Raw genomic sequence first — 26,509 nt, 5'->3', positions numbered from 1 at the left:
TGCAGAGTATAAAACTTTATTAAAGTTGGGATTATTTACAAGCCACAATAGAAATAAAAAACTGTATGGTGTCAGTTTTTCTTACATAAATGTGGAAGACTTGTAGCAAATAGCCATCCCTGAAAACTTTGTTCTTCCTAAACATTTCCTAACATGTATTAAATATAAATGACAAATATTTTATCTAAATAACACTAAGGCATTACCCACAGACTACAAACTGTCTATAGTAGTTTCTTAGCCCTGTTATCTCAGGAATAGTTCCATAAACATGGAAAGTGTAGCCATGGCAGGCTGGCAGGCTTTAAGGCTCATGTCAGGGGCGATCTGTCACTACTTTGATGCTCATGCAAGATGCAAGTTCAAAGCAAATGAATTCACCATTTTCAAGTTAAAACCAAGAGTGTGAAAGAAGAAGTAGGGCTTGGTGGCTCAAGCCTGTAATCCCAGCACTCATGAGGCTGAGGCAAGGCTACTGTGAGTTGTAGGCAAGCCTGGGTAATAAATATATTGAATTCTAGGCCAGCCTGGGCTACAGAGTGGTGCCCTGTCTAAACAGTATCTGCCCCCTGGGGGGGGGTGGTTAAGAGCATGCCAAAAAAAAAAAAAAAAAAAATGACACACAGAGGACACATGTGGCCCAAAGTTCCATGTCTGAGTCTATGTGACCACTTCTGTCCCTGCTGAAGTTAAAGGGTATCCATATGCTTTGCTTATTCCCCAGTAGGTTCTGGTCCTGTCATGGAAGACACCAACACTCTCTTGTTTCTTTTTCTATTTTGAAATGGGGTCCCCATTGTTGCCAATATCCAACTCAAGTGATCCCTTCACTCAGCCTTCCAAGTTCAAGCAGATACTAACTACCATGCCTGACTTCCAAACCTCCTTTTCAAGGTAGTCACCATCTGGTCTCCAATAGCCAAAGAATCCATAATCAAGTCACGAAAATGCCACCGGGTTACCACAACTGCCCAAGTTCCCCCAAACAAATAATTTCTGCTACAAGAATACAAGCAAACACATTCAGGCACACTCATAAAGTGCAATGGCTACTCTGTGCTTATCCCTTGGTTTCAGTGCCTACCTAAGGTGAGAGCTCAGTAGACCTGCCCATCCTCTCCTACGTTCAAATAAAACTCTTAGCATTCAAATACAGGCAATTATCTTAGACCCGAGTTCACAGGAATACCAGAAGGCATTAATTTTGTCTGCATACTTCAGCTCAGCAGAGCTGTGGGCACAGCTAAGAACCATTTTGACTCTGTTGACCATTTCAGCACATCTCTTTTTTCTGGAACAAAAAGGTTGAGAACAATTATGTAGCCCGTTCCCAAACCCTTCATGGGTATCAAGGCCCAGAAGGATTCTCTGGCCTCCTTGGGTCTTTTCATTCACCAAACCTCAATCACCCATGCCAAGTAGGGTAAGCTAAAGAAAACACAATTGATTCACAGAGGGCTATGCCCTTCAATGGGAGGTAATATGGTAAAATGGAACAGTGGGACCCAAAGAGCCATCACAGGCAAAACCATCACTGCTGAGAGAACACAAATGTGGGTGGGGAATTAGCTCTTTCTTATTTCAAGGTAACCAAGTTATCAAAGTTGCTAAACTTTTCCTGGCTTTCATCACTATGTTCTCATGAGGAAACGAAAACTGTAAAGTTTTATGCTGGGTGCCTCTTGTGTTCCCATTAATGGGAGTCACATTTTATGAACTCAGGTCAGACCCATTAAAAGCAATAGATTTCCAATACCATCAAGACCCCAAGTCCTGGAACCAATTTCTGAGTTGCTGATTGCTGACATGGCAGCACACATGGCTCCAGTGTCCAGCTCACTCCAGTTCTCCCTTTAGTCCTTCATGAGATCATTCTGAGGAATGAGACTGAGCTGACTCAAGCCGTGTCTGGGCACGCAGAGGCCAGGCTTGAAGCATCCAGCAGAGCCACATGGGCGGACGGGCAGGCGGGCAGGCAGGCAGGGCAAGGATGCACAGCATACAAGAGAGGCACTGTCTGTCCTTCACTGTCTGAAGCAGCTCTCTCAGCATTCAGTTCTCCCACTACCAGGCAGGGTAAGAAAATGAGCTTGCTTTGCTTGCCCCAAATTCAAATACGGTTTTAAAAAAAAAAATGGCCTTGAAAAGAAATCCGTATTTCACAGGGAGTCAATCCACAGAAGAGCAAAGTCACTCACAGGGAATTCTCCTTAAAATAAGAATGTAAGTCCAAAGCCGCCTCCTCTTTAGCAAGCTACCATCCATACGAGTGATCTGGGGGAAAGGCACTAAGATCTCCCAAGACCTACACCAGTTGTACAACTGAGTTTACACTAAAATATACTAGGTATAAATTTCTGTAGAGATGCCTCCAAAATAGTGTATTCTGAAGGCTTTTGTTGTTAGTGGTGGGCTTTGTTTTGGGGATGCCAGAACCGGAACCCCAGTCTGCACCTATGGGACAAACACTCACTGCCTGAGGCTCATTTCCACTCCTTCAGAAGCCTTAAGTTCTTTGAAAAGGGACAAATTTTACCATATTCATAATTCACAAAGACAAAAAAGTTCCATTACAAAGTTTCTTGTACCCTGCAACTCTAAGCCACAGCATCAGGATACCAGACAGTGCAGTTATCATTTCTCCTCTATCATCTTCTACAAAGTGAGGTAGCTGTCACTTTAGGACAATTTAAGGCTATGGGGAACATTGGTTGAAATAACTAACTGGCCACCTGGAGAGGTGTCTAAGCTGACATTTTGGATGCTAGCAGTAGAGCCCAGGGTCTTCCAAAATGACATGTTGAAAGTGGGTCTGAAGAAGCCCTAAGAGCTTCCTGAAAACACCGTCTTCCTCCTTGATGGTCCTAAGACAATGAGTCTGATGCTGTATCCCTGAGTGAGCACCGACCTCCCTAGCTGAAGAAATTACAAACATTACACACTTCTCCAGTGTAGTGGTGAAGATCACAATGAAAGAACCAAGCAAACGGCAGAAACTTGAGAGTCTGTCCCTCATAAATAATCCTGTCAGCTTCTAAGAGATCTGCAAAGGCAAGGGATTCTGAAGCTGACCTCACTGCAGAGGCAGCATCTCTACAGAAATGCAACTGGAAATAAGTATAGTAACCTCAGGGGGAACGTGTCTGATGCTAACAGCTGAATGGGCAGCAGAGGCAGGAGTATACCTGAAGGAAGGTCTGTCCTCTGCCATGTCAAGTGTGGCAGCCACAAGACTAAAACTGTATAGAAAGAAACTTAACAGATGGTTGTTCAGGGCTTATACCTGACATGCTCTGGGAGCATGCTGGAGGGCTGGATGGGTAGAATGGGTATATAAAAAGGAGATAAGGCTTTGTTTAGTTTTGGTGCTAGTGCCCCCATCAGGGCCTTGCATTGTGAACCAGTAAGTAAGCACTCTACCACTGAGCTACATCCCCAGCCCTGGGACAATTTCCTGATTGTGTAGTAACTCAGAAGGTATGTGATCTGACTGCGGGGGAGAGGGGTGTAAATAAGACTTCTCTGCCTAGCCATAAGGTAGGAGCCAAGGTAAAGGGGATATTTATTTATAAGAAACAAGACAAAAAATCTGACATGCCAGCCGGTGGTAGCACACTTGGGAGGCAGAGGCAGGTGGATCTCTGTGAGTTCCAGGCCAGTCTGCTCTATAGAGCAAGTTCCAGGGTAGCAAGGGCTATGCAGAGAAACTGTGTCTCGAAACCCAAAAAAGAAGAAAAAAAGAAGCTTGGTACAGCAGCATGGGCTTAATATTCCAGCAGTTAAAGGCTACGGTGAAAGGCCCAGCCTGAGGCACATGGCAGGCACCCAGTCCAGAAGGAAAAGTAAAAACAGAAATGCCAGATGCAGAGGGAAGCTGGAGCGGTCTGAGGCACACAGCAGGAGATGAGGAGGGCACCTCAGTGTTAGGCAGGAGGCAGCGGCAAATCAGAAAATGAGACAAATTCTCAACTGTGCACACTCCACAGGAAACGGGGCACACAATTCCCGAGTGGGAAAAGTCAAGTGATGAGAAACGGCAAGAGAAGAATGCCAATGTTAAATATAACAACAAGCCTGGGAAAGCGAACCTACAGAAGGGCAGCAGACACTCTCCTAAATGCAAGCAAAGTAAAAATCAGACTCGTGAGAAGTCAAGGCTCAACAGCAGCAGCTCCAGGGCTTTTCATGGATTATCTGTACCAATAAACATCTGGGGTTCAGCAAGGTTTGTACCCTGGAGCACTTATTGGTTCTAGAACATGAATTTCTAGCACTTAAAAAAAAATACATTTGTTTAAAAACCAATATACGTAACAATCTATTTTTCCTCAATATTTAAATCATTAAGGATTATTATAAGGATCCTGAAATAGAAGCAAACAGCAAGTAAAAAATGGCTCAGACTTATAGATTCTCTTTAAAAGATGCAGCCTCTATTTGAATGCATTACTGTACTAATACTCATTTTTGAGGGTTTGTTACAGTGACAAGTGTCACCAGAATTCAGCAAACTTTCACTGCCTACACCACTCTTTCCTGGAAGAGGACCAGCCTGAGGTACACACCAAAAGTACTGCGAGAGGGTAGCCCACTCAGCCCCTCACTTCAGTAGGAGAACTGCACCTGGTCCACGTTGTTATAAAGCCTGGAAGAATCACACAGCACTTACAACATGGATCACCAAGGCCTTACGCCAGTCTGTATGAAAACAACGTACTGCCATTTAAGTCAGGAAATTGTTTTGTGTGAGACTGGGGTACTCCGAGCCCTCCTCCTCTGAGGACAGCTCCTCGTCCTGGGCAAACATGCTCCCTAATCCATACTCCTGCTCGTGAACAGAAACTTCATTTGGCGTGAGGTGGAAAGAGCCTTCCACGAAGTCAGCAAATCTGCAAAAGAGAGGGATGTTTGTTCAAAAATGCATGTCCATCCTTCCAGGAATGGCTTTCAAAATAAGAACAGACTGAAAGGCTCAGCGTGCTTGTAGTTCATACACGAATTTAACAAATGCCTGTCCTTGCTCTGGCAGATACATAAACTAAGACTAGAAATAGGCAGGAGACAGGGCTGGGATCACAGGCCAGCACGCTGGGCTGCACGCTCATCCCGCTTGACACTCACTCACCATCCGTCCTTCGCAGTTACGAAGCGCTACGGTTCCGTGAGTCACCATGTCCTGATAAGATTGAGTATCACATCACAGTTCTTTGCACTTATGACCCTATAAACTTTATGCTATATGCTATCATGATTCCAAATGGAGACTTCACACACTCTTTTTACAACTACTCCCAACCAAAGGGGGTGGGGGTGGGGACCCAGACATTAATGTCAAACTTACAAGGGCCACAAGTACACTTCATGGTACTGAGGTCTTCACAAGTTAATGATATAATCACAACAATGAGGTAGCTGCCTTGGAAAAACAGGAAATAGATTACTACTTTCTCTTGACTACTGCTTGCTCCTAGATGAGCAATAACCAAAGGGCAAAATACAACACAGTTATCTAGAAGTATGATCTGTCAGACTCAAGGTCATTAACCACCCATAAAAACTTGGCTTATCAGAGTTTACCTTTTTGGAGACTGAATTCGAGATATGGTCTTCCAGGCAGAGCAATCTGGACTGTTACAAAATTCTCGGAGTTCCTGTAGAGCCTTTTGGGTCTCCACCTCTCCTTGTATCCGGTACTCTTCTTCAGTCAGGAGGCGAGGGGGGGCAAGCTTTTCTGCTCCCTTACACATCCTTCTGTGCTCACCAAAATAACACCATGAGTCATGGTCAGTATCCACACCGTCTTTACGGCCACTTGTCTCAGGAGACAACCACACCACACAGACTCGGCACCAACAGTCATCGCTCTGTCTTTCTTCCACACACACCTTTCACTACAGCGCACTCAAAAAGCCAGAGTAGTCAAACTCACTTATTTTCAAATAAATGACAAACAATTTATTTTCCAATGAGTGGAAAACAACAAATTGATGCGATAATGTTGTGGTTCATGACCTCAGCTCCCCAAACTGAAGGCACTGTTTTGATTATCTGCAATGGAATAGCCACTGACCTGCCACTCCAGAACCTAGGGCCATTCCATATTTACTTTTGCAAGAATAGCATGCTATGAATTACAATAAGAGTAAGGTTTGTAGAGCAACCTGACAGTCGGTGTGACATGATCTGAAATCTGAACCTGAGGCCTATGTACAAACCAAACAAAACACCGATATGATTTGCACCACCTAGTGGTAACAGCAACACATGACACATTACTGGATGCTTTTATTTTATAAAAAAAGAAAAAAGTAGTATCTCAACAGAGAAAGGAACAAGGGTGGAAGCAGGTGACGTCCCACTTACTGCAAAGTGCATCCCACACCCCACATGTCAAGTCACCCTGCCTGCTAGTCACCTGTAGGTGCAGCACAGCCAGTGGAGAGGGTACTCCAGGTTCTTAGTACACAGTGCAATGACGATGAGAGCAAAGGCAACGTGCGGGATCTGAACACCAGAATACATGAATCCCAGACCCAGCAGCTGCAGCGTCCAGGTCAGTAGGTTGATGCTTCGTTCATTCTCCAGGGGCCCATACTTGTAGCACACTGCAAAACTCATGAATCCAACTGTGAGGATGTAGCCTATGGGAAGAGGCATCACAGGACACTGCTTTTCAACTACTGGATGAAGAGCAACGAGAAGTTCACTAGACGCAACTTCTGAACCAGGAAATTAGACACATCTGCACTTAATTATGCACCTATTCTAAATTCTCAGAAAATACATTTTCCTTACTGTTCTTCATGTACATACATGTATCATCCACTGTTCTTCACGTACATATATATATTACTCAGTTTTTTACATTCATACATGTACCACTGTTCTTCACATACATACATACATGTATCACACTTATCCTTTTTGTCACAAATTTATTTACTCAGATAACAAAGGAGTTGAAGAGGTGATTCCTAGGTTAAGAGTGCTCAATACTCTTGAGAGGGACCCACATTCATTACCAGCATGCACACTGGGAGCTCATGACCACTGTAAGTCCAGCTCCAGTGGACGGCCCTACAGGCACCCGCACTCAAGTGCACACTCCCCACACAGATAAACTAAATTTTCGGTGGTGGTGGTGGTTGGTTGGTGTTTTTTTGAGAAAGTGTTTCTCTGTATAGCCGTGGCTGTCCCTGAATTCTCTCTGTAGATCAGGCTGGCTTCGAACTCACAGAGACCCACCTGTCTTTGTCTCCCAAGTGCTGGAATTAACGGTATGCACCACCACAGCTTGGCAAAACTAACTCTTTCTTAAAAGCTACCTGTTGAACATTTGTAAAAATAGTCTATTTTAATCCCCAAATATAAATATCCATATTAATGTTCTCAAATAATAAATTGAGTTCTTATCAAGAGAAAAAGGTTTTATTTATGTGACCAAAGGACTTTTACTGTATACAAGATTCACTGCACTTTTACTTCTTAAGGTTCCCAAGCATATTTAAAGTAACATTAATAAAACCAATTTAAAAGTTTTAAAATTTTGCTTATTGTACAAAATAAACATCAACAAATTCAAGTTTTGAACTTATCAACAATGTCTAAGTCCAGATGACGTTAAGCTGATAGCACTATTAGAAGTAAGTAGAAAACAGGCAGTGGAGGCACTCGCCTTTAGTTCCAACACTCTGGATGCCGAGGCAGGGGGATCTCTGTGAGTCTCAAGCCAGCCTGCTCTACAGAGTGAGTTCCAGAACAGCTAGCTCTATGCAAAGAAATCCTACATAGAGGAGTTCTCAAAAAAAGAAAAAAGAAAAAAAACTAGAAAATTTTAATTTCTACAAGTTAATCAAATGCTATTAGCTACTGGCTCCTTGTTAGCAGGCAGCATCACCTCACAATCAAATTAACCAAACAGCCCGTAAACACACACAAAGGAAAGCTACACCAACAATACTCACTTAGAAGATATTGCCAATAACATCTCCATATCTCTTGTAAATTCTTAAAAACTAGCTGAATGAGGTACAGAGAAAAGGACCAGCCTCCTACCAGGATGACGTAAATGGGACTTCTCTAGACAAAGTAGAAATGAAAGCAAAAGTTAAAAGGCTTTTATATAAGAAGCAAATGGGACAGTTTCTTCTTAACACTCAACCTACTCAAAATGCATAAAAACTTATCACTTAAAAAGCTGTGCTTTATACCTAAAAAGGTACAGTCTGCAAGGAACACCGAGATGATGCAATACTAAATGACTGAGAAGCCTGGCTATGTGTTAGAAACAAAGCGGCTCTCAGTTCCCACTGGGCACACGATTTCAATAGCTTGTAATCAGGCTTTAGGTCTGTCTGCCATGCAAGTGCTTTTCACAATCAAAGAACAGGACAGTCAGTCGATGACTCATCAGCCATCAAGACAAACGCCAGTGCTCCAAGCTCCTCCAGAAGACAATCCACCCCTCCAGCTACCCAAGGTCATCCTAAACACTTAGGAGGAATTTGACTACTTACCTTGGGCATAAACTTAGAGATCATAAAAATGACAATTAAGAGAGAGGCCACGATTCCGACGCTCATCCCAGTGGAATAGTAGAAAATTTGACTCCTGGGAAGAAAATATTTTACTTGACTATGTAATGCCATAGGTCACACAACACTGGTGAAATCACAAGTGGCCTAGCTAAAGTCTCAAGATTAGAGGAGACACTGCCTGATACTGAAGACTACAGAAGTGTAGGCCAATATGGCAGCTGATAGGCTGAGGGTCAGTGTTGACGACGTCCTCTTAAATCTCACTCCTGTATCCATTTCTGTCCAAATCCATTATATGCTATAGACACAGGGCATAGAAAACTCAAGCTGAAACTGGACTGGCACTTCCTTCCTGCTGGGCAGCTTCCACAGAGCCAGCCTGGGCTCTGCAGGATGTCAAAGAGAGCTCTAGCATGTCTCTCTCAGTCATAGAGCCCATGTGCAGGACACTGAGCGGGCACAGACGCGCACACTGCAGTAGTGCAGCTGAAGGCTGTTTTAGGAGTGACCAACCACTCTGGGGCTGGATGTGACACCCATTCCACCAAGGAGAGTTCAAATCTGCTGCTATAACACCCTCAAAAGCCCACAGCTGGGGAGTTTGTGGACCCAAGTGAGAGAGCAATTGCTGCTCTTTTGCTAAATGGATACAATGTGCCATCAAATCACCTTCTCTGGGATTCTTGTGCAGTGGTCAGAGATGACTGCAGATACCCAACTGGCCAAAGTACCAAGAATAAATGACTTTTGAATGTTCAACCAGAAATGGGGTATATGTATCATCCCCTGCAAGGCTCAGGGAACATCATGGAGGAAGTGGTTCAAAGAATGAAGAACTCAAAGGAGGAAGAAGCATGGTGTGAAGTCAGGCATGACATACATGGGAAGTATGGTGTGAACCCAAGCCAGGCATGACATACATGGGAAGTATGGCATGAACCCAAGCCAGGCATGACATACATGGGAAAGATGGTGTGAACCCAAGCCAGGCATGACATACATGGGAAGTATGGCATGAACCCAAGCCAGGCATGATATACATGGGAAAGATGGTGTGAACCCAAGCCAGGCATGACATACGTGGGAAAGATGGTGTGAACCCAAGCCAGGCATGACATACATGGGAAAGATGGCGTGAACCCAAGCCAGGCATGACATACATGGGAAAGATGGCGTGAACCCAAGCCAGGCATGACATACATGGGAAAGATGGCGTGAACCCAAGCCAGGTGTGACATACGCATTGCACTTATTTTTTATACTTCAGTTTTTCGAGGCAGGGTCTTGGTGGCCCTGGCTGTCTTGAAACCCTCATACATCTGGATGGCCTCAAACTTAGAAATTACGCTGCCTCTTATAAGCCACCATGCACTACACCCCGCCAACAACTGTACAGTTACTACGAGATGAGAGACATGGTTTTCAGTAGTACACCTTGCAGCTATAAAAAAAAATCTTCACCTGTGCTTGTAAAAACAAGCCTAAGGAAACTCAATACATCTCACACACACATATACACGCACACACATCTAATTGGATAAAAATTAATTATGTACATATACGGGCACATTAATAATGTAACCTATCCCTACATATAGTTGAAATATGATAATGAAACATTTTAAAAGAAACACAAGAACTCTTCTGAGAACTGTACAGCTTGTCTGGGGACAAAAGCGATAGCAGCAAACCAATGTAGAAACTGAAAAGTGAGTGAATGGGACTGATTCCCAGGACAGACAAGATGATCCTATACCCACCAACCTCTAGCACTTTTCCCTGACTGTGAGCCTCTCAGGAGCTCCAAACAGAGAACTTCTCAAGTCCAACAGAGCTCTCCTCACAGTCCGGCTGCTCACCTTATAGAGCTCTCCTCACAGTCCGGCTGCTCACCTTATAGAGCTCACCTCACAGTCCGGCTGCTCACCTCACACAGCTCACCTCACAGTCCGGCTGCTCACCTCACACAGCTCACCTCACAGTCCGGCTGCTCACCTCATACAGCTCACCTCACAGTCCGGCTGCTCACCTCACACAGCTCACCTCACAGTCCAGCTGCTCACCTCATACAGCTCACCTCACAGACCAGCTGCTCACCTCACACAGCTCACCTCACAGTCCGGCTGCTCGTCTCACACAGCTCACCTCACAGTCCAGCTGCTCACCTCATACAGCTCACCTCACAGACCAGCTGCTCACCTCACACAGCTCACCTCACAGTCTGGCTGCTCGTCTCACACAGCTCACCTCACAGTCCATCCAGCTGCTCACCTCACACAGCTCACCTCACAGTCCAGCTGCTCACCTTATAGAGCTCACCTCACAGTCCAGCTGCTCACCTCATACAGCTCTCCTCACAGTCCGGCTGCTCACCTCATACAGCTCTCCTCACAGTCCGGCTGCTCACCTCATACAGCTCTCCTCACAGTCCGGCTGCTCACCTTATAGAGCTCGACACCACAGTCCAGCTGCTCACCTCACACAGCTCACCTCACAGTCCAGCTGCTCACCTCATACAGCTCACCTCACAGTCCGGCTGCTCACCTTATAGAGCTCGACACCACGGTCCAGCTGCTCACCTTTCACTCAGGACCTTAATGTTTATTTTTATCTTCACTCAATATTTATTTATCTGTGTATTTCTAAAAAATTTTTCATTCAAAAAAATATCAAGACAAAAGAGTGGCTGTGCACGCACACAAACATATACACACCAATAAACAACAGAGGACAGTAACAAAAACCACACTGAGTCCATTTTATGATGGCCAACTACTCCTGGGCATGAGCGTGCCTGATACACACAGTGACCTCCCTTGGAGAAAACTGATTTTCCCTTCCCAGCAGGTACCAACTGCAAACAGCTTCCTGGTTAGAGTGGAACTTTGGGTCTCTTTCCCCTTGGAAAGGATGCATGGATTTTGACTGGTCTGAACTTGTGTGGGAGTTAATACTGCTACAGGTTGGAGTCCACATGTGTATCGTTGCCCTTGTAGTAGCTCGGAGTCATCCACCACCTGTGGCTTTTATAATCTCCCGTCCTTCTCTACACAGATCCCTGAGCGTTGCAGGAAGGAGGGGTTAGATACAGACTGCCAACCTAAGGATGAGTGCTCCAAAGTCTCTGACTCCCTGTGTGGGTCTCTGCGTGAACCACCATGGGCTTCCAGAAGGTTCTCTATTGGGCACATGAACCACACTCCAGGGCAGGTTCATGCCCAGGAGTAGCTGGCCAATACAAAATGGACTAGGTGGGGGAAGGGGTTGGTTTGTTTGTTTGTTGTTGTTCTTTGGGCGTGTCACTATGATTTTTTGGCATACTTGAAGTAGGTTTCCCCATAGGTTTCCACTATGATTTCACTGGTCTCAGGTTCTTAACTGCTTCAGGAGTGTCAGGTAAGCATCTCCTCTCAGGGAGTGGCCTTTATGTTAGTGCATGTCAATTTTGCATGTCATAGTTAGCAGGTTCCTAGAAGGACACGGACAAGAACTCATGTCTGACTCCTTACATGTGAACAGCATGAAGCTCATCAGTGCCATTTGTCTGGCAGCAATTTCACTGTAACAATCTCCACAGTAAATAGCACTGCTAACTTGACAGTCAACTGAATAGTCCTAGGTAACTCATTAATACAATGGTGGAGCTGCCTAATGAGAAAATGCATTAACCAACAATCATATTCAAATCACAGGGGAAAAAAATCATTCTCTTTTAAAAATATCCAAGTAGAGCCAGAGAGATGGCTGAGCTGTTTCGAGTGCTTGTGGCTCTTCCAGAGAACCTGAGTTCTGTTCCAAGCACCCATGGTGGACAACTCACAATTGCCTCTAAGTCCAGGTCCAGGGGATCCAATGCCCTCTTCTGGCCTCTGCAGGCAGCACATGTACAACAGAGACACACAGATCACACATAAATTTTAAAAAAAATAGCTGGGTATGATGGCACACACCTCTAATGCCATCATTGGGAGGTGGAGGCAGATGGAGTCTGTAGCCAGCATGGCCTACAGTATAGTGAGACCCTGTCTCAAACAAACAAAATGACAAATATTTATATTGTCCAAAATAAACAAAAATCTTAACAATACCCAAGCAGACAACATGTAAGCTACATGGATCCTGAGAGAGAAAATAGCAACACTTAAAATTCCTGTAAGAAGAGTTTTGTCAAGTCCATACCTACCTGCTAAACAAGTCTCCACAAAAAAACAGTATCAGTCCAAGGAAGAAAACAAGGAAGAGTTTAGGGTCAAATCCTGAAACAAATAAAACACTTGCTTAACAGAAGAATCCATTAAAGGTGTTATAAAAGATGACGACACTGTCATTACTGGTCAACTAATGGCAGCACAGATACACCACACAAGTCCTGGTTCCCTTCCAAAGAAAGACAGAATTAGGTTTCTGTCTCGTCTGTACTTTCCTGAAGATCTTATCCCTATTTTGGCTTCCTCTGCTCAGGATTTAGCTGAACAGGGTCACACACTATGCCACCATCACATCACACTGTCGCTCAGAAGGGGTCCCTCCATTTCTTTCAGAGCTTTACCTCCCTTACAGGTGGGATCTGAGACATGGGCTTGTGTCCTCTACTACCATTTTACTTGCTCCTACTTTGCTTCACTATACAGCACTGTGCTGAAGAAGTCGGCCTGCTAAACATACCCTACCCAGGACCTGGAGGCCCAGGCAGGCCCCAGCTCCCCCTTGGTGGCACCCAGAGTATCCCATGGCTTCCACATTCACAATCTGAGTGCAAAGAAGGCCTAGAAATGGACATGAGGTGGAATTAGGAAACACAGAAGGAACACCCAAAGACAGTCCAACCTCCATAACCACAGAACCAGCTGTAGCACCACTTACTGGAAGGGCACAATCTCTGTGTAGCAAGGCTACAGGAATGAGCACTGAGTACAACCAAGGGGAAACCAAGTCAGGATGCAATGGAATCCACCTCCTCTAACAGTTTCTCAGATGCACTAGAGAAGAAAAAAAACTTCCCCCAGGTCCAGTAAATAAGCCTTATAGTGGTCTTAATCTTTAATTATGATTCTATAAGCACTATTTTATGAGTTACTAATTTTATACTGTTTAGCTTTCCTGTCTTCAAATATAGGCCTGCATAGAGTAGTACAAGTACCTTTATCAAGAGGTCTCCAGGAAACATGAATATACTGTCTGATTGGCTCCAAGTACTTACCGTATCAACTCAGGACCTGCCTGGTTCTAAGCACTGAGTTACTAAAGGAGACTCTTATGTGGAGTGGAGTCCTCAAAGCTGTTGAGGGCCATGATACAGTCAAGATTGTAATCACAAACAAAATGGAACTGTCCCAGGCAGACTTCTCTTACTTATTATACCCTCCAAAGCTCTGTCCCCTCTCACTGCAGAATCCACCAGAGAAACAGAGGTGAGACTTACTCCGGATCACAATGACACTGTACTTGGTGTCCTTCTCCATAATCTCAACCTTGAGGCAGGTTTTTGTGCTGTACAGACCCACGTTAACATAGGTGTCATTCAACTTCTCTTTTAAAAAAGAAGAAAAAAAGTTCCAGATAGTAAACTGCTCTAGTTCCTTCAGCTTCTCTTCACTGTCCACCTGCGTGACACGGACCAGTTTGGAACTATTTACCCGAACCTGTAACACAAATGACATTAGGATGAAAAGGTAGAAAATTTTCATAAACATAATTAAAAAAAAAAAAAAAAAAAAAAAACCTTAGACAGCTAACGACCAATGTGCCATTTCACACAAAGCGTAGCAGAAATGCACACACGTAGCAAAATATAATTTGGCAAATGATGCTGCTCAGATAGAGGCAGCTGCTACAGCTTCTTATTATCATGATCTGGATCTACTATTAGGCCAGAAAAGTTCCCAAGCAGAAAGAGTTATCAATACGGCTATTTATGAGATCATACAAAGCAAGGGTCAGGAATATTAAGAAAATTGCCAGTCATAAACAGCCCCAGAAAACTGAAAATGTTTCCCATAATGACAGGCTGAGAGTTCAACGAACTGTCACAAATCACTGATTATGTATAAATGTTGGTTATAATGTGCCCCAGATACAGTATAAATTTTGTATAGAAAATAAAGAATTTAAAAAACCCTACAAGCCCGGCTCTCATGTTGTTAATGTGAACAGCAAACACCCTTATCAGTGTCTGTATTTACAGCAACATCTTCAAAAGGCTTATTTTGTTCAATCACTATCACAGCCAGAGTCTCTTCTTGCTGGGTGACTTTACTGTGTTTTGAAATAAAAGAGCTCAAAGTCATTCTACCACAAGGAAACTTCTCTCACAGAATCAAAACAGAATGGGATCCTCAGGACAAGAGCTCAGACAGGCACGCCAGAGTCTAGCCAAAGTAAGAACAAGACATTTCAAACGAGGCATGAGTATGCAGACTCTAAAGGGAAGAAGCCAACAACACAAGGAAGAAGGAAGAACATTTACCTGAGGATCATAGTACTCTAAGCTGAGATGCCCGGGGTAGGGCTTCTAATTACCTGTATCCGTGTCCATATATCATGCCACTTTGGGATAAGCACATTTTTATAACAGAATTGTTGACTGGAATTCATATCAACTTGGGATTCCTGAAGCATGACCACATTTACACCAATTCCAGCTTTAGGCAAAAAGGGAAACAAGAATTAAATATAACAGAACAAGTCATAATTATAACTCCTTTTATTAAAAGAATTAAAGTGACCACTTTGTCAAACTTATGCTTAAAATATGAACCAGACCAAAAACAAAACAAAACAAAAAAACTGAAAGAAGTTTAAGGCAGTTTTATCTTTAATTTGCATGTGTGCACACACTTGTTCACGTGTGCTTGATTAGGACTACCTTGTTTAGGGTATCAAACACACTAAACATATGCTCATACCTTCTCATGCTCATACATGCTCAACTTTTAATTAACTATTACAGATAGTTAACATTGCATTAACACAGAATAAATAATAAAAGCTACTTCTTATGGGCTGGCTCAGCGGTTAAGAGCACTGGCTGTTCTTCCAGAGGTCCTGAGTTCAATTCCCAGCAACTACATGGTGGCTCACAACCATCTGTAATGGGATCTGATGCCACCTTCTGGTGTGTCTGAAGAGAGCAACAGTGTACTCATATACATAAAATAAAAATAAATCTTTAAAAAAAAAAAAAAGGATTTACAAGAAATCACTCCCCTGTACCTTCCCACCTAACCTACCTTCTTTGACATGAACATTTAAGTAACGTTTTTCTTTGTGGTACTAGAGATTAAACCCAAAACTTCTATGTCTTCATTGAATTTCTGTATTATGCAGAGATTGTTACACTCATTTTTTGTTGGGGTGAGGGAGGTGTGGGTGTGCACCTGTGCAGATTGGAGGGAACCATGACTCTTCTTCCACCATGCTGTTTGTTCCCAGGTGTCTACCTCTGATCATCAGGCGACAGCAGGTACCCTTACCATCTGAGCCAGCTCCAAAACACTACGCAGAACACTTATCGATTAAGAGTAAATACAAATTTAATTATCAGTGTGGTTTTTAGTGTAAGGTAGATAGATTTAAATAAGAAAAAAATCCTTTGTCCTCAGGCAGGCGTGGTGCAGCATGCCTTTCATCTCAGCAATTGGGAGGGAGAAGCAGGCTGATCTTTCTGAGTTTGAGGCCAGCCTGGTCTATAGAATGAGTTTCAGGACAGCCAGGGTCACACAGAGAAACCCTGTCTCAAACAAACCCAAACCACACCTGAAAGCATTAATGTCCATCTATTTTTAGTTACTTTGGTGGGGGTCTGCTACAGTGTGAGTGTGGAGGCCAGAGGACAACTTTCAGGAGTCAGTTCTCTTCTTCCACCATATGAGTCTTAGGTATTCGATTCAGGTTGTCAAAATGGATAGGCAAGCACCTTTACCCACTGAATCATCCTGACATTTAAAATGATTTTAAGGTGAAATTAAGACCTTTTTGTTATTGTTTTGTTGTTGGGTTTTGTTTTCTTGTTTGTTTTTTGTGATGAGGACCCAACCCAGGGCTTTCTTTGTACATGCTAGGCAAGCACTCTATCACTGAGAGACATCCCCATCACCAGACAAGACTAACTTTAAAGTTATATTTAACTGTAAGCATAAGTTTGAGCAAAACATAGAAGACATGGGTATAACTCTCCATGGCCTTAGATTAGACACTGGTTTCTTAGGTAGGATCCTAAAATATGCAGAAGTCATGAAGAAATCCCTAAAGCAGACTTCAGGAAATGTAAAACCATTGCTTCCTACCAGCTCCAGAACAGAGGGAAGAAAGGAGACAGTGTGGGAGAAGGGGCTGAGTCAGTAAAGTGAGCACTTCTTAGGCTCAAGGATCTGAGTTCTGAGTTAGATCCTAGAACCCCTGGAAAATCTTCAGTGTCACGCATCATAGTCTCTGCTCAGGGGAGAGAGACAACACGAGGCTCCCTAGCCAGCCACCTTAGCCTAACTGATGATGAGTTCAGGCCAATGAGAGACCCTGACTCAAGGAGAGGGACAATGTTCCTAAGGATGATACTTGAGATTGCCCTCTGTCCTCCACATCGACTCACACACATACATGTACCCACACATACACGTACCCACACATACATATGCAGATATAAAACTTACAGACAGAGACCAATACTTCTGCAATGCAAAGAACACAAACTACCTCAGGAAACAGGAGGAAATGTTTTCCAATCACATACTGGACAATAGGTAAAAATAGCTGGAATACATACACAACTATGACAACAAGCACCCTTTCTTCTCTCCTGCCCCTTTTTGAGCCAGCCTCATTACACTAGCCCCAGACTTGCTGAAGATGACCTTGAATCCCAGAACCTTCTGCCACTGTGTCCCAGGGATTACAATTATATGCCATCATACCCAGGCCCAACCCAGTTCTTTTAACAAATAAAAGATGTGAACAAATATTTCTCCAAAGAAAATACATACATAAATGTACATGACAACAGGGCTCAAATCATTACAGAAATAGAAACTGAAGCCACAATCAAACACTACTTCAACACCTCTTGAATGGCTACAATCAACCAAATGCTTGGAGCTGAGCATGGTGGTTCATGCTGTTAATCACAGCATGTAGAGGGTAGAAAGTGGACGCCTGTAAGCTGGAGGCCAGACGGCACTACATAGACAGTCTCAGGCCAGCCAGGTCTGCAGAGTCAGTCCCTGTCTAACAAAAAAAGGCTTAGGGGCCAGAGATAGGTCAATAGACAAGAGTGATTGCTGACTAGTGTGATGAGCTGCACTTCATCTTCAGGACCCAAATGATAGGTGTGAACCAACTGCAAACTGTCTTCTCCATAGACACTGCAGCACACACGTATAACACACACAATATAAATAAATTTTAAAATCTTTTTTTTTTTAAAGAAATTCAGTAATGGGGCTGGAGAGATGGCTCAGAAGTCAAAAAGCACTGACTGCCCTCTTCTGGTGTCTGAAGAGAGCAACAGTATTCATACATAAAATAAATACATAAATCTTAAAAAAAAAAGAAAAAAGAAAAGAAAAAAAAGAAAGAAAATTCAGTAATGTTGGTTGGGAATATGGAGAAATTAGGAACCCCCTCCCCCACTATGTACTACTGGCAAGAATGTAAAATGATATAACTGGTTTTTTGGAAAATATTATAGTTCAATAGTTCCTTGTACAATTCCAGACAATTGAGAATGTGTTCACATAAAACTGTGCACATGAATGTGTAAAAATCTGCCATAGTTTCCTACACAACCACCAAAGAGTCAAAATGCCCAGTGCTGCTCAGCTAACGACAATGGACTACACCCAGCTCTAAAAGAAAAGTGTCAGAGCTGGGGAGACGCTCTGCAGTGACAAGCACTGGCTGCTGCTGCTGAGGACCTGGGTTCAATTCCCAGCACCCACATGTCAGCTCCCAACCATCTAAGTCTAGTCCCAGGGAATTAAGGGCCTCTTCCAGCATCTCTGGGCACTTGACATGCACAGGGTGCCCAGAAATATGGAAACAGAATGTCCATATGAATATATATGCAATACAAAGTTTTTAAATTAAAAAATGAAATATTGACACATGCTATAAAATGATGCACCTTAAAAATGTTACATTGTGTAAAAGCCACACAAAAGAAAAAAAGGCCACAAAAAGAAAATGACAGCCAGGTGATGGTGGCAGCGGCGGCCCACGCCTTTAATCCCAGCACTTGGGAGGCAGAGGCAGGCGGATTTCTGAGTTCGAGGTCTACAGAGTATTCTTGGTCTACAGAGTGAGTTCCAGGACAGCCAGGACTACACAGAGAAACCCTGTCTCGAAAAACAAAAACAAAAAAAGAAAGAAAATGACAAATCAATTTATATAAAAATGTCTGTAAGGAGTAAATGTCATGACAAGAATTGTACTGAGTGGTTGCCAGGGACGGGATAGAGACAAGACAGGAATTGGAGACTGACAGCCACAATAAGATGGAGACAAGACAGGGACTAGGGACTGACAGCCACAATAAGATGGAGACAAGACAGGGACTAGGGACTGACAGCCACAATAAGATGGAGACAAGACAGGGACTAGAGACTGACAGTCACAGTAAGATGGAGACAAGACAGGAATTGGAGACTGACAGCCACAATAAGATGGAGACAAGACAGGGACTGGAGACTGACAGCCACAGTAAGATGGAGACAAGACAGGAATTGGAGACTGACAGCCACAATAAGATGGAGACAAGACAGGGACTGGAGACTGACAGCCACAATAAGATGGAGACAAGACAGGGACTAGAGACTGACAACCACAATAAGATGGAGACAAGACAGGGACTGGAGACTGACAGCCACAGTAAGATGGAGACAAGACAGGGACTGGAGACTGACAGCCACAATAAGATGGAGACAAGACAGGGACTAGGGACTGACAGCCACAATAAGATGGAGACAAGACAGGGACTAGGGACTGACAGCCACAATAAGATGGAGACAAGACAGGGACTGGAGACTGACAGCCACAATAAGATGGAGACAAGACAGGGACTAGGGACTGACAGCCACAATAAGATGGAGACAAGACAGGGACTGGAGACTGACAGTCACAGTAAGATGGAGACAAGACAGGGACTGGAGACTGACAGTCACAGTAAGATGGAGACAAGACAGGGACTAGGGACTGACAGCCACAATAAGATGGAGACAAGACAGGGACTGGAGACTGACAGTCACAGTAAGATGGAGACAAGACAGGGACTGGAGACTGACAGCCACAATAAGATGGAGACAAGACAGGGACTAGGGACTGACAGCCACAATAAGATGGAGACAAGACAGGGACTGGAGACTGACAATCACAGTAAGATGGAGACAAGACAGGGACTGGAGACTGACAGCCACAATAAGATGGAGACAAGACAGGGACTAGGGACTGACAGCCACAATAAGATGGAGACAAGACAGGGACTGGAGACTGACAGCCACAGTAAGATGGAGACAAGACAGGGACTAGAAACTGACAGTCACAATAAGGGCACAACACAGTGAAAATACTACAATCCACCAAATAGCATTTATAAATTAATCTCAATTTTTAAAAAGCAAGTCTCACATGTGGCATCAAAAAGGAAAGACTAAGGTACACACACAGTGCAAAGGCGCAGGGATTCGGGGAAGAGAACCAACAACAACTCAATTTGAGAATGCACAGTGAGACCTAAGAACACCTTAGGTCAGATTAGGGTGCCTGTTTCTCTTTACGGGATTCAATCCTATAATAATCTAAATTTCCTCTAAAACATTTCTTCTAAAAAAAAAAAAATATTTGTTTTTTTTTTTTTTTTTTTTTTTAATTCCTGTTGAGTGGCTGGAGAGATGAATCAACAGTTAAGACTGCTTACTGCTCCTCCAGAAGATTTGAGTTCAGTTCCCAGCATCCTGTGGGGCAGCTCACAACCACTCCTGTGTACTGGCAAATAGAAAAAATACTTACTCATAAATACTGATCAAGGCATTGCTTCCTTTGGAAGACAAAGAGCAGGCTAGAGAAGATGGCTAAGGCAGTAAAGTGCTTTCCATGCAAGCATGAAGACCAGAGTTCAATCCCTGGAACCCAATAAGCAACCAGCCACAGTGGTATACAACTGCAATCCCAAGCCTGTGGAGGAAGACAGGAGCATCCCTGGGATTCACTGACCAGCCAGTCTAACCACTTTTGTGAGCTCCATGTTCAATGAGAAATTTGTCTCAAAAAATAAGGTATAGTGAGATTTAAAACACCTGACATCAGTCTCTGGCCTGTACATATATACATGCACGCACCATTTATGTTGAGCATGGTGGTACATGGTTGTCATCTCAGCTCCTGAGAAATAAAAAAAGGTCGTCAAAGTAAGTCCTAAGGCAACCTACATTACACAGTGACTTTGAAACCAGCTTAAGCTATACAGAAAATCCTACCTTATAAAATAAAAACAGATGGAATAATTTCATGTAAAACTTGAAAATACTGTATTTACAACCCACTGAGGACAGATAGCATGGTAACTAACATTCGTCTATAATTCTAACACACAGGAAGCAGGGGCCAGCCTGGTCTATAGGGCAGCTAGAATGATACAAAAAGAAAACAACAACAAAAAAAGCAAACAAAAAAAACCCACCTAGTTTTCTTTTCCTTAATTCAAGAATTTTAAACAAACTTTTTTCAGATAGTAACCTCCAACAGAAACCAGTACCTTGGCTAGCCACAAATGCTTGGCAGTGCATTAATGCAAAACATACTGCCAGATCAGCCTAGGGAGGATGATTTGTGAAAACAACCAGGACTCTAGATTTGTCTATTTGTGCATCAGTGTGTGCATACTCCAGTCTTCAGAGGAGCTGGATTGTGAGCCACCTGATGTAGGTGCTAGGAATCAAAACTCAGGTCCTCTCCAGGAGCAGTGCACACTTAAACCCACAGCCTTCAGCACCTGCTAATTCTTAAATACCCTCAACTCACTTCTGTCAAAAGTAATGCAGTCACTCAGAACCTCACTGACAACTGGCATCTTGCTAAGCTTACCAAGTGTTTATGTGTCCCTGCAAGCACATGTCACCGAACTCCTGTACAGACAGGCACAAAGGCGCCACAGCATGTGTAGAGAAGTCAGACAACAGCTGGTAGGCGTTCTCTCCTACCATGTAAATACCAGGGATCCATCACAGGTTCTCAGGCTTGGCATCAGGCACCTGACCCTGAGCCATCCGCCTGGCCCCCCCAAACTGCCATCTTTCCAGGCTCCAATAGACAGTTCCAAATCTATGACCATGGTTACACTCGGTGAGTCATGAGTTTAAACAAAAAGATATAAATGGGGGGAAAACCAGCAGGGACCAGCAGGGACTGATCCGGGCTGGGCAGGGCTGGGGGCCTGGGTAATGGTAGTCACTATAAATACACATGAATTTGTCAAAAAACAAATTTAATAAAAGTATTTTAAAACCTAGATTCTTCAGTCAACAGGTTTACTAAAGGATTATTAAATGACATGCTGGGACAAATGACTATTTAAAAAATAAAATCCACCCAGATCCTCACCTCACACCAAACACTAATCCAAATTATAAATAAAAAATAAAGAGGCAGGGCTACCTAGTAAGACTCTGTTTTTCAAAAAAAGGGTCTAGAATTGTAGTTCAGTGGTAGAACACTAGCACTACATGTTTGAGGCCCTAGGTTCAACTCCCAGCTCAGGTAATAATTAGTAAAATAAAAGTGTATTTAAAACATCTCCTCGGCCAGGCAGTGGTGGTGCACACCTTTAGCTAGCTATGGTGGCGTATGCATGCAAATGCTTATAATCCCAGCACATGGGAGGTACAGACAAGAGGATCAAGAATTCAAAGTCATTCTCTGATACAAAGGGCCAACATGGGCTGCAAAAGCCTGGCCATCAACAAAGGACATACACACCCTCAAGGTTTAAAGTTGGCTCCAGTATGTAAAGTATCTGCTTTGCAAACACCAGGGCCTGAGTTCAGAAGCCAAGCACTCACATAAAAGTCAGGCAGTGTCGTTCAACTATAACTCCAATGCTGGGGGCAGACAGGATCCAGGGAGACTGCGGCGAGCAGTCTAGCCAAATCTCTAAGTTCTAGGCCCACTGGGTAAACCTGTCTCAAAGATAGGGTAGATAAGGATTCAAACAGACATCAGATATCAGTCTTTGACCTATACTTGCACACATATGCCCATGACCCCTCCTGAATATGCTCACTTGCGCGCGCTCTCTCGCTCTCTCGCGCTCTCACGCTCACACACTCACACACACACACACACACACACACACACACACACACAACTGCAAGGGGTTTGCCTGTTCCTTTATGCTAAATAGTCTAAAACTTCTGGTGACAAGTAACCAATTTTTGAATAAAATTCTGTTCTACCATCTGAGAACCTGGCTTTTAGAGTGTCACAAGATTGCTCTTCACAGCTGAAACTCACAGAACCAGTCAGCATTCTGGAGGATGAGGCAGAAGGATCATGAGTTACAGGTCAGCCAGAGTTACACAGTGAGTTCCAAAACAGCCTGAGCAACATGGTAAGACCCTGCCTCAATTAAAAAAAAAAAAAAAAAAATGAAGGGAAGAAAACAGAAAGGTGTGTTTTAGATTACCTTTTTTTTTTTTTTAACTTATTTTATTATTTGCTTGTTTGTTTCTGGGTCTATGTAGCCCCAGTTGTCCTGGAACTCACTACGTAGACCAGGCTGTCCTCCAACTGGAGAGATCTGTCTCCCTTGGCCTCCCAAGTGCTGGGAGTAAAGTTATGTGCCACTATGCCTGGTTTTTTGCTCTACGTTTCAATCCCAAGTACCCTGTAAAAGAAATCTCAAAGAAAGGAACTGCTGATTGTGCTTAATATTTTCTTATTTCTTCAAAACCTAAGGCCCCATTTTAAAAGTCTATTCAGGTAACAGTCCTTCCAAATCCTGTTCTAGGCTTTTAGGCCCTGCATCTGGAAAGGAATTTTTCCTGGACATATACACTCTTCCCAAAAGGAAGTTTTCAGTCCCTTTTGAACAATATACCTGTGGGTGTTGAGCTATCTTAAAGCCACAAGTGAGAGCAAGTGACAGACAGGCAGGGACAGAAGGGGGCAGTATGAGTGTGCAAGTGAGCTTACCAGCTCTGCCTGTCTATATTCTCTGGCGTTGCTACTCCCTCCAGTGGAAGTTTCCAAACATCACTTATTTTCCTGTCCACTATTTAACAAGGGGGAGGAAAAATAAACGATTTCTTATAAACTTTTTATTGTTTTCTGGACGGGAACACAAAATAACTTTCTCACCCAGGCCGGAGTTGGCTGTCCAGCAGGAGGTATAAAATGAATGTGCTTGAAAGAATGAATGAACTTAGAACGATGTCCTGCTCAAAGCTGATGGCCTATCTTTTCTGGGCAACTGGACTATAATGAAGGCAGGTGTCGTTCTCCAGGGCCGTTTGGGAGGAGGGTCCTAACAAGAGGGCGGTGGCGGCACATGCCTTTAATCCCAGCACTCAGGAGGCAGGTGGATCTCTTAATTGGAGGCCGCCCTGGTCTACAGAGTGAGTTCCAGAACAGTCAGGGCTACACAGAGACCCTATCTTGAAAAACATTCAGGTGAACGCTATTCCACTGTATGGAGATGGATCTATTCCTGAGGTGTTTTTAGTAAACTGAATGAGTAAGGCGTTTCTCGTGACATATTTCAGGGCGAGACCCAGAAACCCGTTTTAACCCAGAAAGTCAAGGGACCCAGCAGCACCACGTAGCCCCTAAATGGTTTCCCCCCGAGCCCGGGCCTCTCTTCCTGGGGAAGGCTCAGGCCTCCGCCCGACCCGGACTCGCCAGAGGGCAGCCCCGAACCCGTCAATGCGGACGGTCACTGGCCCCTGGAGTGTCTCCCTCGGCGCCCCGCGCTGCTCGGAGTAACGGGACGCACCCTCCGGATGAACCCACTTTTTCCAAATTTAACGCCCTCGCGCCCGGCCCCTGGTCAACCGCTGCCCCACTGGTACCTGAGCCGCAGACTACGCAGCCGGCGACGACCAGGAGCAGCCACGCGGCCCCGCCGCTCCCGGGCCCCCAGCACCGGGGCCCAGGACCAACCGCCGACCACAACGCCACTTTGATTCCTCCCGCCATGGTTGCCTCACACCTCCTCCTCCTCCTCGCGTGCCCCTCCTCAGTAACTGTCTCCGAATAGGCAGCGCCACCAGCCAATCAGCTGCGAGACCCGCCCCCACCCCGTGGGGCAGGCGGGGTCTCGCGCGCTCCGTCCTCCCCCGCCCCTAGGAGCCACACCTCCTAACAACCCTGACAGTGACAACAGGAAGAGCCCGCCCTTTACCCAACCTGCTTCCTTCCGCGGTTTACTTACAAGGGAGATAGATAGAAAGCTTACCCAATAGGAAATCAGAATGGGCGAGGCTTCCTGGACTGCACGTTTCCATCCAAACGTCAAGTTTCTTCTTGTTTTTCTTTCCTTTCTTCCTCGGTCTTTTTATTACATGCAGGCCAGGGCAACTCTTTCTTCACGAATAAGGTTCTCCAGTGACCGTTTTTTAAGGTAAAATGATTGACAGCCTGTCTCCAAAGTTCTGAAAGATTTCAGCGTAAGTTTAGGAATATTGTGCGTTATCAAGGTAGTGACATTACCTTTGAAAATATAGACGTAGAGCTGAGATTGTACCTCAGTGCTAGAGCACGTTAAGTATGTGCGAGGCGCTGACTTCGATCCCCAGCACTACAAAACAAACAGAAAACACCAAAAATTTTAAAAAGTATTAATTTGATTTTAGTTTCCTTTTTTTTTTTTTTTTTTTTTTTTTTTTTTTTTTTTTTTTTTTTTTTTTGACTGGAAATGTAGCTGAAGTATGCACAAGGCCCAGGTTTCGATCACCAACGTCATAGAAATAATGCACAAGTCAGGAGCATTTTTGGTTTTGAAAGGAAACAAGTGATAATTAAGGCAGAGTTTATCGTCTCCCATGAAACCAAAGCTAAGAGAGACAAAGGAAACACAAAAGGGGTTCTGAGCTCAAATCTAAGTTCTTTCTGTGGCTCAGGTGCTTCCTGGTACATGACATTTGCAATCCAGGCACTGTGTATAGTGTAAGACCCCCGCAAGGGGACCCTCACCCAAGTCCGGAAATGCACGAACCCAAGGACACACGAGGGACCTTCTTGATGCAATTGCAGAGGAGGTTTAATGACGAGGGCCCTCGGGCCGGAACAAATCTCACACAGGAGATAGAGGTTCCGGCCCAGAACCCAGGAAGTTTGGGATATTTATGGGTAGGGGTTGGGGGAAGCAGGAAAATTTGGTGCACTTACATATGATTGGATATTTCAAACATCAGCAACTTGCAGAAATGGCTATGTGCGAGCTGGCAGATGACTAGTTACTTTTGACCATGAAACCTTGGACTTCTCAGAAAGGGGGAGAGAAAAGTAAACACCAGATGGCCCATTACTCACTTGGGCTTATCTGGGCACGTCTTAGCATGCCTTTTCATTTGGGTCACCCTGCCTCTGCAGGGGCTTAATATTTTTATTATGACTATATTTAACAAACTGTTGGTGGTCTTTGCTGACCATGAATTTTTGTTATTGTTACAATGCTGCTTTCAAATTTTGTTCTCACAATAGCACTTGCAGAAACTGAAGCACCTAGAAAAAGAGGATCTGAAGATGGGCAAGGACGAAGTGACTTGTGCTTGTAATCCCATCACTTGGGAAGCTGAGGCTGAAGGCTTGCTGAGAATTAGAAGAGTATCCAGGATTATAGAGTTTGAATCCTGAGAACCTGTGTGTGTGTTTATACATATTAATGAATATATATAATATATATATACGTGTGTGTAGACACATGTATACATACACACACATATATACACACACACAGACATTTATACATACACAGCACACATATAGAT

General features: G+C 44.0%; 2 protein-coding genes across 12 annotated transcripts in view; one reads left to right on the top strand and one right to left on the bottom strand.

Moving 5' to 3' along the window:
* Positions 1–25,115, bottom strand: Nemp1 (nuclear envelope integral membrane protein 1). Of its 9 annotated transcripts, none has more exons than XM_076920526.1 (10): positions 24,976–25,115; positions 15,057–15,178; positions 13,960–14,179; positions 12,721–12,793; positions 8,517–8,610; positions 7,965–8,079; positions 6,416–6,641; positions 5,578–5,751; positions 5,342–5,412; positions 1–4,889 (listed from the first exon to the last, which is right to left on the bottom strand). In XM_076920526.1, the coding sequence occupies exons 1-10, from the start codon at positions 25,022–25,024 to the stop codon at positions 4,813–4,815; spliced, it is 1,221 nt and encodes a 406-aa protein (XP_076776641.1). In that variant the 5' UTR covers positions 25,025–25,115; the 3' UTR covers positions 1–4,812. The 9 variants fall into 9 exon arrangements, with proteins under 9 accessions (XP_076776641.1, XP_076776642.1, XP_076776635.1 ...); XM_076920527.1 differs by lacking the exon at positions 5,342–5,412 and adding an exon at positions 22,583–22,699 and having other exon boundaries at positions 6,416–6,680; positions 24,976–25,103; XM_076920520.1 differs by lacking the exon at positions 24,976–25,115 and adding an exon at positions 24,590–24,774 and having other exon boundaries at positions 6,416–6,680.
* Nab2 (NGFI-A binding protein 2) overlaps positions 24,999–26,509 on the top strand; it is a 16,332-nt gene continuing 14,821 nt past the window's right edge. For all 3 annotated transcript variants that reach the window (XM_076920513.1, XM_076920517.1, XM_076920511.1), the window contains exon 1: positions 24,999–25,140. The gene's annotated coding sequence lies outside the window, so the exon portion shown is untranslated. The remainder of the gene's footprint in view (positions 25,141–26,509) is intronic.

This window comes from Arvicanthis niloticus, chromosome 22 (assembly GCF_011762505.2).
Source record: "Arvicanthis niloticus isolate mArvNil1 chromosome 22, mArvNil1.pat.X, whole genome shotgun sequence".
NCBI lineage: Eukaryota > Metazoa > Chordata > Mammalia > Rodentia > Muridae > Arvicanthis > Arvicanthis niloticus.
This window is presented reverse-complemented; position numbering and strand designations above follow the sequence as displayed.